We start from the raw sequence: 13830 nt of genomic DNA, 5'->3' as shown, positions 1-13830 counted from the left end.
TATATAATTATATTCTATTATATTATTTTAAAATTGAAGTATTATGTAAATTAAATATGACAAAACTAGGTTCAATTGGTAAATTAACCTATGTATTTTAAAATATTTTCATTTAAATTTTATTATTATTTACCATTAAAACAGGTTAAAATTTTGTAAACTAATATTTTCATTTTATATATTTTCAAAAATCATATTTTGAAGAAAATTCTCTATTTTATTATTTCAGATTACGAATTCTTGTACCAAACTCAAAAACGTAATAACAATAAATAAAAATTTTAATATATATAAAATAAATCACTGTATATTAATAATGAATTAAGAAACCTAAACAATAAAACTAAAGACTCACACAATATATAATACTAAAATATATAAAATAAATCATTGTATATTAATAATAAATTAAGAAACCTAAACAATAAATTAAAGACTCATACAATATATATAATACTAAAATATAAATCATATATTTAAAATGTTCATGATAATATCAATGTTAAACATTTATAAAATGAAGAATATCCACATATTGAAAATATTTGCTCGAATGTGCAGATCAAACTTTAGTATCTAATTAAATTATGGTGGGAGGACCATTGTCAAATATACTTGATCAATTTGCATTAACTAAAAGAAAATTCTTACTATTGTTTGATTTGTATTTCCTTATTTTTTTCATAATCATTCTTTTATTTTCGTCTAAATACAATGTATCATTCCAATGCAATCAAATGGCAAAATTTCACTTAATGGATCAATTGTTCAAATCATTCGTGTTAATGGTGGATTATGTAATTTTAAAATAAAATTATCATTTGAAAATAAAAAAAAATCTACAAAACAAGATTGAAAGCAAGAAATTTATAAACTAAAATTTGAAAACTAAAAGTTAAAATCTACGGTATATAAATAATCAAGGCTTAAGTATAAACAGAAGAGTGGTTAACAAATTTTGATTATTTTTTTCATTTTTGGAGCCATTTTAAATAAGCTAATAGGCCTTGGTTAACAACAAAAATTTGATTTGGCTTCTTCTTCTTCGTTCTTCTTAAATAATTGTTGCAAAAGAAAAATAAGTAAATTAAGAGTCGAATTCGTATTTTTCTTCTCTTCATCGTAATGGCTGCACAATCGCCTCCTCTCGCCGGGAGAGTCGCCATTGTCACCGGCTCTTCTCGTGGTATCGGTAGAGCGATAGCGATCCACCTCGCTGAACTCGGTGCTAGAGTCGTTGTCAATTACACAACTAAATCGTCTGACGCCGACCTTGTCGCAGCGGAGATCAACGGTCTTCCAGGCGTTACCGGAAACGGACCAAGAGCGATCGTGGTTCAGGCTAACGTTTCAGAGCCAAGGTCACGGGCCACTATGAGAAAAGGATGGGGAGTTGGTAGACTGCAAGAAAAGAGAAAAGGAGAAAGCAAATTGAGTTGGAGTAGGTTGTGTTATTGTCTTGTCTAGCTGTTACACACCTCTGTTCTCTTGACTTTCTTAAGATGTCTATGGATATATAACCAAGCTTGTATACAAACGTAAATTAAGCAATCAAATTATAACTTTCAGTCACATATCCTTTCTCTTTTCTCTCTTTGTTCATAGAGAGGGCCTTCGAGTCGCCGGTTCATATTCTGGTTAACTCGGCGGGAGTACTCGATCCCAAGTACCCTTCGATCGCAAACACATCAGTCGAAGATTTCGATCGCACGTTCAGGTACGCTGCAGATTGTTCATTGATTAGAATCTTTGTCTTCACGATAAATAGTCGAAATGTAAGCAAACTAGTTAGAATCTTTGTCTTCACGCTCCGGGACCCATAGCCACTGAGATGTTCTTTGAAGGAAAGAGCTCGGAGGTTGTGGAGAAGATAGCCGCAGAGAATCCTTTTGGGAGAGTCGGCGAAGTCAGAGACGTGGTGCCTCTCGTTGGGTTCTTGGCTGGCGATGGTGGTGAATGGATCAATGGTCAGATCATTCCTGTTAATGGTGGATACGTGTAAAAGGATTGGTCTTTAGTAGCCTTCTTGCTGTTCTTTTGAGGCTCACTGATGATATGTTTGCAAATGTGTTGTTAGGTTGTTGGTTATCCAGATGATTTTTTTTTTTGTTTGAAACACAAAACAACTTTCATTCACTCAATACACTAGGTCTTGTTAGGTGAGTTCATAGACACAAGTTCATCTGCCAAGCACTGCTTAGCCATTACATCTGCTTCCTTGTTCTTCTCACGCGAAATCCAAGCAAAATAAATAAACTCAAAAGACAGACTAATAGTCTTGATGTCTGCAACAATTCCATAAAGCTCAGCGTAGACATGGTCAGAAGACAGGGCCTTGATCAATTGGGCACACTCAGATTCACACCGTAGCTTTGAGATGTCATGATCTCTACACTTCATCAGTGCCTCACGTAAATCCAACCCCTCCGCTGCCAGTGGAGAACCTACGAAGTGAGCTGGAGCAGAGAACTTCATTACTCTGTTTTGCGCTTCAACAACCCATCCAATTCCTGCCGTAGTATTTGCCTCGTTCCACGCTGCGTCTGTTCTGACCAGGGTGAAATCTTCCGGAGAAGGGGTCTTGGCCTGTGGGGGTTGTCTCTTTACCGAATCTGGTGATTGACAAGCGCTCGATTCTCTCGCTGCTGCTGTCCAGATGATTATATAACAATAATAACCAGATAATAATTCTGATTTTATGCTCGGTTAAAAGGATAATTATGAGAGAATTGGTTCCTCGTATAAGTAACTACTCATAAGTCATAACCCACCACAACAGGATGATTGATAATCAATACACAAAAAATACAACATTACATGTATCAACCTTTCAACTTGTATTAAGGTAATGCACTCCACATTCTTTTATCATCCATTCGTCTCTGTCGACCTTAAACTCAAAGCAAAGTTCGTCTGAAGTCACGTCTGCTTCGAGTTCAAAGATGTACAGATGTTCCGTTAAAGGAAAAAACAGAGTGCGGTTTCCTGGACTGCACCGGACATCGAGGCTATTCTGTTTGATCCCATGATGTACATACACCGTTTTTCCTATACCAGCTTCACCGTTTAGCAATATGCAAGCCTTCCATATCATTGGTGAAGGTGAAGGCCTCTCGTTCAACTTTATTACTAGGGAACCTCCATTAGCTTGATAATTGAAGTAGTCAGGCATTTCATTACCTGGTAAGATCGTTATATAATTAGTCGACGTCTGGATGATGACATCTCTCGCTTCTTTATTCAGTTTGAAGCAGTTGGCGAAGTTGAGATCAATCTTTTGATTAACAAAGGAGCAGTCTAGTCTCTCCAGAGACTCACAATCTTTTGCGTCTAGCTCTGATAATGAACTTGGAAGCTGTGGGAGTGACAAAAGCTTCTTGCATCCGTCGAGTACAAGTCGACGAAGACGAGAGATTCTCTTGATCCAAGGAGAAATCTCTTGTATTTCTGTGTTGCTCATAACCAAAACTGTCATGGTGTCAAGAACATGAGGGAAATCCTTGAGGTTCTCGCTGTATGACATATGCAAGTCAAATAGACGAGGCCACAAGCTGATCGATGAAGGCACTTGTTTAATCGCAGTTCCAGTGAGATACATAGATTCGATGTTTGTCGAGATCTCAGGAAAACCTTGCATCAAGGAGCAATCAGTGAGATCAAGTTCACTCAGAGATTTCAAGTTGATGTTGACTGGAAGAACCTCCAGCTTGCAACATTCTCTCAAAATCAAAGAGTGTAGTTTATGGAGGTTTCCAATAGAGGCAGGAAGCTCCACAAGACTTGAGCATCTTCTAAAATCCAAACGCTTGAGATTAGTGGCGTTTCCAATAGAGGAAGGGACTATCACTAAACTTGAGCAATCACTAAAATCCAAATCCTCGAGGTTTCTTATTGCATTCCCAATAGAGGAAGGAAGCTCTACCAAACTTGAACATCCACTGAGATCCAACTTTTTGAGATGAATGGCATTCCCAATAGAAGATGGAAGCTCCACTAAACTTGAACATCCTGTGAGATTTAATTCCTCTAGACTAGTGGCAGTTGAGAGATTAGAAACATCCTTCAAATTTTCTGAATACCTCAAATCCACCCACTTGAGATTAGTAAGCGGCTGACGGAGAAAATCAATAAGAACACATTTGTACAAATTTAATCAATTAATAATGATAACAACTTTGTTAAAAACATATGATAATTCTTATGTTACTTACTTTAGTTCCTTCCCACAACTTCTCAAGTTTGCTGCGATACATGATTAGTTCCACGAGGAGCTCTGGGTTGGGAATACAATGCAAACATGTCATCGGAAAATAGCTCCAATCTAGTAATCTAAGTTTACGAGATAAATAGTTTGGAAATGTATCTCCTCCACCATCACGTTCCACTTCCCATCTTAAGAACTGGAGATTAGACATTCCTTCAAAGGCTCTCTCACTCACATTTATTTCGTCTCCATCAAACTTTATGCCAATAACATTTCCACTACCCTGAAAACAGAACCAAAAATAAGGTAGAGATGATTGCAGTTTATCAAACAGACTCAGTTTGTAACGAGAAGTAATGCAATAAAACACTAATACCAAAAATTACCGCTGCATCATCAGCCAGTACTTCACAAGTCTCTCTTTTATCGACCAGAAACCGGCGTTGTCCAGGCTCACTGGACTGTTTGCGGACAATATCTCTACCCAGCTGGACTAGCAGATCATGCATAATCACATCTCCCCGTTTCAAAGATATGAGAGACTTATCGGCTAAGACGTTAAGCCGTTGCCTCATATTAGAAAATCTCGTTGAAAGATGCTCTACCACTTTCTCTTTCCACTCATTGTTGAAAAAGCAGGCTATGTGAAGAAACAAATCTTTATTTTCATAAGATAATGCGTTATAACCGAACATCAAAATGCTCTCAATTTCTCCATCAAGGCATCTCCATAGCTCTGGTAGTTCATTCTCCCACTCCTGCTTGGACATTCCACGAAAATGAGATCCCATAACCCTTAGTCCCAAAGGGAGTTTACCGACGAGTCTTGTTACTTCCCATACAAGGTTCTCAAAACCAACTTCAGGGGACTTTTGACCAAAAGCATACATACAAAACATCTGAATAGCCTCACGATTTGATGGAAAATCAACCTTGTAAATATCAGTGATCCCATGTGCCTTCAGAATCTTTCTATCTTGCGTTGTAACGATAATCCGACTTCCATGACCAAACCACCCAGTTTCTTTGGCCATGGCTTCTAGTTGTACTAACCGGTCAACGTTATCAAGAACAACAAGAACTTTCTTGTCATTCAGTCTTTCTTGTGCAACTCCCAAGTGAGAAATCTTGAGATCCTCATTCTGGTTGAGTAGCTGAGAGAGAAACTTTTGCTGCAAAAGCAACTTCACATTGTAGTCGTCCGAACAAACCGGTGGCGTATACATTGCTTTGACATTCATCAGAAAGACACTGTATTGAAACGAATGGGATAGTTGATTGAACAGACACCTAGCAATGGTGGTCTTGCCAATCCCAGCCGGCCCCCAAATCCCTATCATCCTCACTTCATCCAAATCTGTGCGTAAAACACGCGAAATCTTGTTCATATGAGCTTCCATCCCAATGAATTCGTCGAAATCTCTTGACGGCGTGGAGTTAAACAACTTGTTTGCAACATCAGTGGCAACATCTTCGATCATGTTTGCCTCATTATCCCTTATACAACATATTCAATATATATCAAAGTCAATTTAAATTGTTCAAAAGACATTCATACATAGTTTGATTTGTGTTTGGAAAGATTTGACGAACCAGTTCTTTGAATGGTAACCAGCGAGGGTGGCCACTTTTGCTAGAGCTTCACTCCATTTCCTAGTAACCTCATTTCTTTTACCTTTACAAGTTTTTTTAAAGACTTTCCCAAAGTCACCGGTCTGCTTCTTGACATCACTTGGATCCACTTCATAGAAAACTGGCATCACCGTTTGACCTAAATCTTCCTTACACTTCATAATCTCCACTAACTCGTCAAGACACCAGGATGAAGAAGCGTATCTTTTCGAGAGCAACACAATCGCAATTCTTGATCCTTGGATTGCCTTCTTGAGCTCAGGGCCGATGAACTCTCCTCTAGTGATCTCGTTATCGATGAACAGGTTGATTCCTTTGATCCCACACTCCTTGAGAAGATGACTGAGAAAAGATTTACGGACATCCGCTCCGTGGAAGCTCGGGAAGACATCGTGTATAGGCAAAGACGACTGGGGAGATGGTGGAGATGATGAAGAAGAAGATTCTTGAACTCTGAACTTTCCATAAACAATAGAAAAGATTCTACTACACAAAAGCGTAAAGATGGTAGTAGAAGTAACTGTCGCAAAGAGATTCATTACTACGCTTGAGAGAAGATGTATAGATCACAGAGATTTAAGAGAGGGTAATGATTTACAAAGAGTTTTGTGTATATAATGAGAAAACGTTGACGATATTGACTGACAATGTTCACACTTAGAAGAGAGAAACTAATGGAAATAAAGTTATCTTTTCATAGAAAATACAGAGAAAGCTATCATGTAGGTTCCCACCATTCTTGCTAGTTGTATATACAGAAGTTCTTGGATATTTCCTGTGATTTGGAAATGAAATTTCCTTTTTAAATCGATTTGACCAGTCCGGTTTAAAATTAGGTTTTTTTTTTTCAAATTGTGACTTGAAGAAGCTACGGTATGGTCTATTTCATTATTTTTCATTTCATTATCTATCTATCTCGTGCGAAACGATTTTGTCACATGCCCTCTCTACAATCAATTTCACAAAACAAATATGACATGGCTACTAAAATTGATGACATGGTTTCCGGAAAAATATGACATGGATAATTTCATTTAATTTTGATATATATTTTTGGCAAACTTATTAGAATATGGTAATAATTCATATATTACATTTAATATTGATATTTCTTTTTGGTAAACTTTTTTTTTAAAATATGGTAATAGCTCATACATCATCTATAAAATAAATATATTCATATATAACATTTCAAATTTCGAAATATTATTATTTTTGTATAATTATACAATTTGTATTACTAAAGCTTTAAAATTTCTACAATTTTTAAAAAAATTAAATATCTAAACGTAAAAACATTAGTTTCTTATATATCTAAAATTTTTATAAATATTGTTTAGGCTAAATTTTTGATAATTATACAATTTTTATTACTTTAATGCAAGTGATTTAATATATATCAAATCTATATTAAATATTAGTAAGAAAATAGTAAAATATATAATATTTAATAAATTTATTTTAAATATAAATTAGATTTAAAGAATTTTTTACTGCACATGGTGGAGGAAAACACCTAGTCTATATATATAAAGAAGGGTTTCCTTCACTCCTAAGCCATCCACGTCAGATTCCAAGTCACTAATTTGGAGTCTGTGGTGACGACACGTGTCATGGTCAATCAAAAGTCAATGTTTTATTAATTATTGAATTTAATGGGTTTTATGTGTTTACTACGGTCCAAATACATCTTCTCTAAAAAAACTGTATACGAAACTTAGGGAAAGTGGCTGTCGAACAACAATTCTCGTTCAGTCAACTGTCAATAGAAATCGAACGGTTTCACCGGTGACGAACGATTCCGATCAGTGTCAGTCGGAAGCCGAATAGACTTCTTTAATCTGGCGCCGTTACGGAAAATAACTTGGTTCATTTAACTTCATTAACATTCACATTAATACCTACTCTCTACTTCCCACACGATCTCACATTCAATGAATCCCTTAATTCATTCCTTTGTGTTAATCCTCCATTACAAATACGAAGGTTTTCTTCCAAAATAATTATCAGTTCATTTCTCTTAATAAACAACACAAAAAAAAAGGTGATAAAAAAATTTGTTAAGCTCATGGTTGTACTTAACGGATTGTGACAGAAAAGTGATAAGAAATAGAATAAATGAGGTGAGAAACAGAATAAACAGAGAAGAAGAGAAAAGAGGAAGGCGATAGAAGAGGGGAGATAACTTTTTTTAGTGAACATTTTTTTTAGAAGATCTATTTATCTTTAGATCATAATAATTTTCAACATCTTGGTGTTGATTTTTCATTACTGTGGCTCCATGAAAGGTTGTTGGTCATGATCTCAAGGATATAACAGTTAGTGCAAACACTTATAGATATAGAATCCTGTTTGAGTATGCATGATTGTGATTTGTGAGTTTCTTATTATACTTCTAAGTTTGAGTCTGCATATATCACAATAAAATGAGGACGGTGGACGAATGAGCTAAGTGTGGAATACTAAACATGTTCTTACATGAAATTGAAGCGTTGTAGTTTTGTCCAAACACTAACTTATGCCTTATTTAGAACACTCACTTCCTATAACATATATACTCTCTTCTCGACAAATGACACCTGCTAACCTAATTAAAAAAAAATCACAGCGTTGACACATTTGAAAGAAAATTCGTCCAACCGCACCTCCTATTTCGGATAAAAACAATTAGAACTAATATGATCTGGAAAACAAAAGTTTCAAATATATATATATATGAAAATAATGTTTCATTGGACATCAACATAAAATAATATTTTAGCACATAATTAATAATATAATATCAAAAACATAAATTTTAAAAATATTCATAAGAAAAAATATAATCTAAGATTTTTGTATTAAAAATTATTTTACTTATTATCAAAAGTATCATAATTACAGTAGAATAAACAAAGAAAATATGTAAAACTATTATGTAATCATGAACATTTTAATATTAAGATGATCATGATTTATAAAAAGAATAGCAAAACATAAACAATAAAAGTTAATTAAAAAAACAATCACAACGTTGACACATTTGAAAGAAAATTCGTTCTGCACCTCTTATTTCGGATAAAAACAACTAGAACTAATACGATATGAAAAACAATAGTTTCAAATATATATATATATAAAATAATATTTCATTGGACATCAACCTAAAATAATATTTTAGCACATAATTAATAATATAATATCAAAGACATAAATTTTAAAAATATTCATAAGAAAAAAATATAATCTAAGATTTTTGTATTAAAAATTATTTTACTTATTATCAAAATTATCATAATTACAGTAGAATAAACAGAGAAAATATGTAAAACTATTATGTGTTCATGAACATTTTAATATTAAGATGATCATGATCTATAAAAAAATAACAAAACATACACAATAAAAGTTAATATCACTTTAAATTTTAAGTAAGCTAAACATTTTGAAATACTCTTTAACTGATATATTTATGTATTTTTGGTTACTAACACGCCTATTGAGAAAGTAAAATTTTGCTAATAGTAAAAATTAGTTTTTGGTTAATTTTAAATTAAGAAAATAGTACATCTCATATACATTTCTTGCCAATGTAAAACTAAAATACAAACCACAAATCATATAAAAATAATAATCTTGATTATAAGTAAAGTATACGCCGACCCTAGTTTTTTGTAATCATTTCTTTTATTTTGGTCTAAATAGTACAATGTATGGTTTCAATTAGGCAACAAGATTTTTTTTTTACTGTCATTCCAAATGCAATCAATTGGCAAAACTTCAGCTAATGGGTTAGTGGTCAAATCATTCATGTTACTGCTAGATTATGTAAAAAATGTTTGGTCTTGAGAGACCTCTTTGCTGTTATTCTTAGTCTTAATGTTGCTTTAAGTTACTAACAATGAGATTCAATAAGAAAAATAACCATGATTTGTGACTCTATCCAAACACGTTTAGAACAAACATGGTTAACATTTTAAAACTAAAAGTCAATGATAATTAAATTAAATATGTCAAGACCAGATTAAATAACAAAAGCTTTTAGTTTAATAGTAAATAGTTAGCTAGCTTCATTTCTGATGATCCTGCTCTAAGACCATTTCTGATTATCCTGCTCTAAGACCATTTCTGATTATCCTGCTCTAAGACCAGTTAGCTAGCTTCATTTCTGGCTCAAAAAACTGAAAAAAGACATTGGACTCTGCTCTTGATCAACACCTTCCTTGCACTCTTGATCCTTCTTACTTAGGCTTCTCCCCTGAGATCCACACAAAGAAATACTGAAGCTAAGAGAGATGGTTAAACATAGATTACTTAGTTATAAAACAAAGAATATGGTTAACTACTTTGCTCTTTTAACAGCTTGTACCAACGTTATAAAACAAAGAATATGGTTAACTAAACATTTTGTTGGGCATTTTGTATCATATGAAACCTTGAGGCTATCTAGTTCATATGGTTAACCATTTTGATTTATAACTAAGTAATATGGCTAACCATTTTGATTTAGCAATTTTAAACTGTTTAGTTTGTCGCTTGTGAAACAATCAAACACATTGGTCAAATATATCAAGACAAGTTGAAATTAGTATATAAAAATTGGCCACTATCATTATGAGTCCACAGCTAACGACAAGTTACCTCAAATTTTGAATTAAGCTTGAAATTCATGACAGAAGAAAACCATTAAAAGCAACATATAGATCAATGAATAATAGCATAATAACAACAATCACTTTTTTGAGCAACAAGAATCACTTATTCTTCTAGATTTACATGTTTTAATTCTAAAAAATAAATATGATAACAACAATCACATACACACATAAATCAAACCGATCATAAATAAATAAATAACTATATAGTTAGTTCAAGCTAATTATAAACATGCCACTTCATTGATCCAACGATCCAAGTGTTGTTCTGCACATTCAAAGTTCTTTACTATGGCTGAATAATATTACGATCAGGTTAACCCTACTCCTAATTAGAGTATACATATATATATAATCCAATAATATTTGTAAATTGTGTGAACATCGTCAAAAATAATATAACAGGGATTTAAAGATATCTCACTATATTTTATAGCCACAAAGAGTTTTTGGATCTCATTTAAATATCCAAAAATAGTTTATCGGTGAACTATGCATTCATTTGACTATTAGTTTGAATCTTTTCATAGATATGAAATACCATAAGTCAATAATAATAAAAAAGTAAAGACAAAACATATTTTCAAAAAAAAAAACATGGCTTAAACAAAATTTCGAAATAAATAAAACAAAAAAAGTTATTTGGAAGATTTAAAATCTTGGAAAAAGTTTTTACCGATCAGAGATCATCTATGTATCATGAACACAAAATACAAAGACGGATAACCTAGCACGCAGTGTAAAGAAGCAGCTGTCTTTTATTTTTCACATGGATGCAAATTTATCTATGTTATCCAAATAGTCATAATGAGTCTATTTAAATTGATGACAACAAAAAATTTAAAAAAAAAAAACAAAAGAGCATGTGAGAGTTAGTTTTGACGCATGCGAAAAGCTGATGGAAATACCTCGTCAATATTGTATAATAAAAGTTGGGAGATGATTTTATATTTGGTATTATATATTATCTTTTATAGATGTTGTACAAACTGATTACTTTATTTCTAAGCACATACACATCTTTTTATAGTACAAAATATAATGCTTAGTCATCTCTTCCCTACAGAAATAAAGGCACGTACTTATGACAAGAAAGTTTTTAAGTGAGACAAGTGTCTTTTGGATAATCATCTATATTATAACACTCCTCCTTAATTATCCATCTTATATTACGTGGTGCATCGTTAAAAACCTAATCATGAAAAAATCCATTGGGACAAAAACCATGACAAGGAAAAAAGAGTACACTGCCGTAATCTCCTCCTGAAAATAATGGACATAGTTTTTTCTTCACAGGTCGCGCAAATGCTGCATTCCGATGCCGTACACGTGTTTTCGGAATGTTGTAGTTGGAAGAGCTTTGGTGAACAAGTCAGCCGGATTTTTGCATGACCGTACATACTCAATGTTCACTTCTTTATTTTTCTCAAGTTCACGTATGTATGAAAAAAATCTTGGAGGGATGTGCTTTGTTCTGTCCCTCTTAATATAGCCTTCCTTGAGTTGAGCAACACAAGCCGAATTATCTTCAAATATTTTTGTCGGCTCTTTCTTGTTAACTATTCCGCTAGATTCTTGTATGTGGTGACTCATTGACCGAAGTCATACACATTCTCGACATGCTTCGTGAAGCGCAATAATTTCAGCATGATTTGAAGAAGTCGCAACCAGAGTTTGTTTCTGGGACCGCCAAGAGATCGCGGTTCCACCAATTGTAAAAACATAGCCGGTTTGCGATCAAGCCTTATGAGGATCTGATAAGTATCCTGCATCTGCAAAACTAACCATACCAAACTCGGGTTTTCTAAAATACATTAACCCTAAATCAATTGTACCTTGGAGGTAACAGAATACATGCTTTATTCCGTCCCAGTGCCTGCGAGTAGGAGCAGAACTATATCTTGCCAGGTACAGTTTGCAAGATATAACAGCCCACCGATAGCACTCATATAAGGTACTTCTGGACCTAATATCTTCTCGCTATCTTCGCAGGGCCTAAAAGGATCACTCTCAACATTGAGAGATCTACCAATCATTGAAGTACTCAAAGGAGTCGCTTTGTCCATACGAAAGAGTTTCAATATCCTTTTCGTATAGTTTGATTGATGCACAAATATCCCTTCTCGGAGATGCTCTATCTGGAACCCAAGACAAAACTTTCTCTTGCCGAGATCTTTCATTTTGAACTCCTCTTTCATATGAGTTCGAGCATCATCAACCTCCTTTTGAGTTCCAATTATGTTCAGGTCGTCTACATATACAGCAATGATCACAAAGCCAGATGACGATTTCTTTATAAAAACGCATGGACATATCGCATTATTCACATATCCTTTACTCAAAAGATATTCACTTAAGCGATTGTGCCACATGCGTCCGGATTGCTTTAATCCGTAAAGTGATCGCTGTAACTTGACCGAACAAATCTCCCTGGATTTTTCTTTCAATGCCCCTGGCATTTTCAATCTCTCAGGGAGTTTCATATATATATCGTTATCCAACGATCCATACAAATATGCAGTCACAACGTCCATAGGATGCATTTCAAGATTTTTAGATGCCGTTAGGTTCATCAAAAATCTAAACGTAATTGCATCCATTACCGGGGAATACGTTTCCTCAAAATCAATTCCCGGTCTCTGAGAAAAACCTTGGGCAACTAATCGGGCTTTATATCGTGTTACTTCATTTTTCTCATTTACTTTTCTCACGAATACCCACTTATACCCAACAGGATTTACGTTCTCAGGGGTTATGACTATAGGTCCAAAGACAATTCTTTTATTCAGGGAGAGTAATTCAATTTGAATGGCATTTTTCCACTCCTCCCAACCATTTCTTTTCTGACATTCTAAAATGGACCTTGGATCGGGATCATCATTTTCATGATCGATCTCTTTGGACACAGAAAAGGAGAACATTCCATCAACATCTATTATCTTATTTCTGATCCATAACTTTTCATCTCGGGCGTAGTTGATGGAAATCTCATACTTTTATGTTCCCTTCTCGTCATCTGGATCATCTTTATCTATGCCTTTTTTCAGACATTTTTCAGTAACATGTTCTTCTGGAACCTTTCCATATCAGGTTCTTCTTTCGGACATCTTTCAATATCAGGTTCTTCTCGAATCTTACTATTTTTCTCATCCAATTTCTTTTTTTTCTGGGATTTTTATCTTTAGAACCCGCTGGCCTCCCCCTCTTTAACTGAACCCTAGGTTCATTCATTTTATTTCCATCAGTTTGTTCTTTAGGATTATCAACTCTTGATGGAATATTTTCAGTGGGTATACATGACTTCGTCACCCTTCTTGTATCTGTGAACGCATCTGGTAACTGGTTTGCCAAATTATGCAA

General features: G+C 34.1%; 2 protein-coding genes across 3 annotated transcripts; one reads left to right on the top strand and one right to left on the bottom strand.

Annotated features, from left to right (window-relative positions):
- The first annotated feature begins 1069 nt into the window (after positions 1 to 1069).
- On the top strand, positions 1070 to 2168 carry LOC125581337 (NADPH-dependent aldehyde reductase-like protein, chloroplastic). Of its 2 annotated transcripts, none has more exons than XM_048746585.1 (2): positions 1070 to 1441; positions 1606 to 2168. In XM_048746585.1, the coding sequence occupies exons 1-2, from the start codon at positions 1126 to 1128 to the stop codon at positions 1821 to 1823; spliced, it is 534 nt and encodes a 177-aa protein (XP_048602542.1). In that variant the 5' UTR covers positions 1070 to 1125; the 3' UTR covers positions 1824 to 2168. The 2 variants fall into 2 exon arrangements, with proteins under 2 accessions (XP_048602542.1, XP_048602543.1); XM_048746586.1 differs by having other exon boundaries at positions 1074 to 1445.
- A 517-nt stretch (positions 2169 to 2685) lies between these two features.
- On the bottom strand, positions 2686 to 6529 carry LOC106431315 (probable disease resistance protein RPP1). The gene is made up of 4 exons (XM_048746583.1): positions 5798 to 6529; positions 4591 to 5701; positions 4212 to 4487; positions 2686 to 4111 (listed from the first exon to the last, which is right to left on the bottom strand). Exons 1-4 carry the CDS (start codon positions 6373 to 6375, stop codon positions 2831 to 2833), a joined length of 3246 nt encoding a protein of 1081 aa, XP_048602540.1. The 5' UTR covers positions 6376 to 6529; the 3' UTR covers positions 2686 to 2830.
- Between the last annotated feature and the right edge of the window lie 7301 nt (positions 6530 to 13830).

Source organism: Brassica napus, chromosome C2 (genome assembly GCF_020379485.1).
Source record: "Brassica napus cultivar Da-Ae chromosome C2, Da-Ae, whole genome shotgun sequence".
Lineage (NCBI taxonomy): Eukaryota > Viridiplantae > Streptophyta > Magnoliopsida > Brassicales > Brassicaceae > Brassica > Brassica napus.
This window is presented reverse-complemented; position numbering and strand designations above follow the sequence as displayed.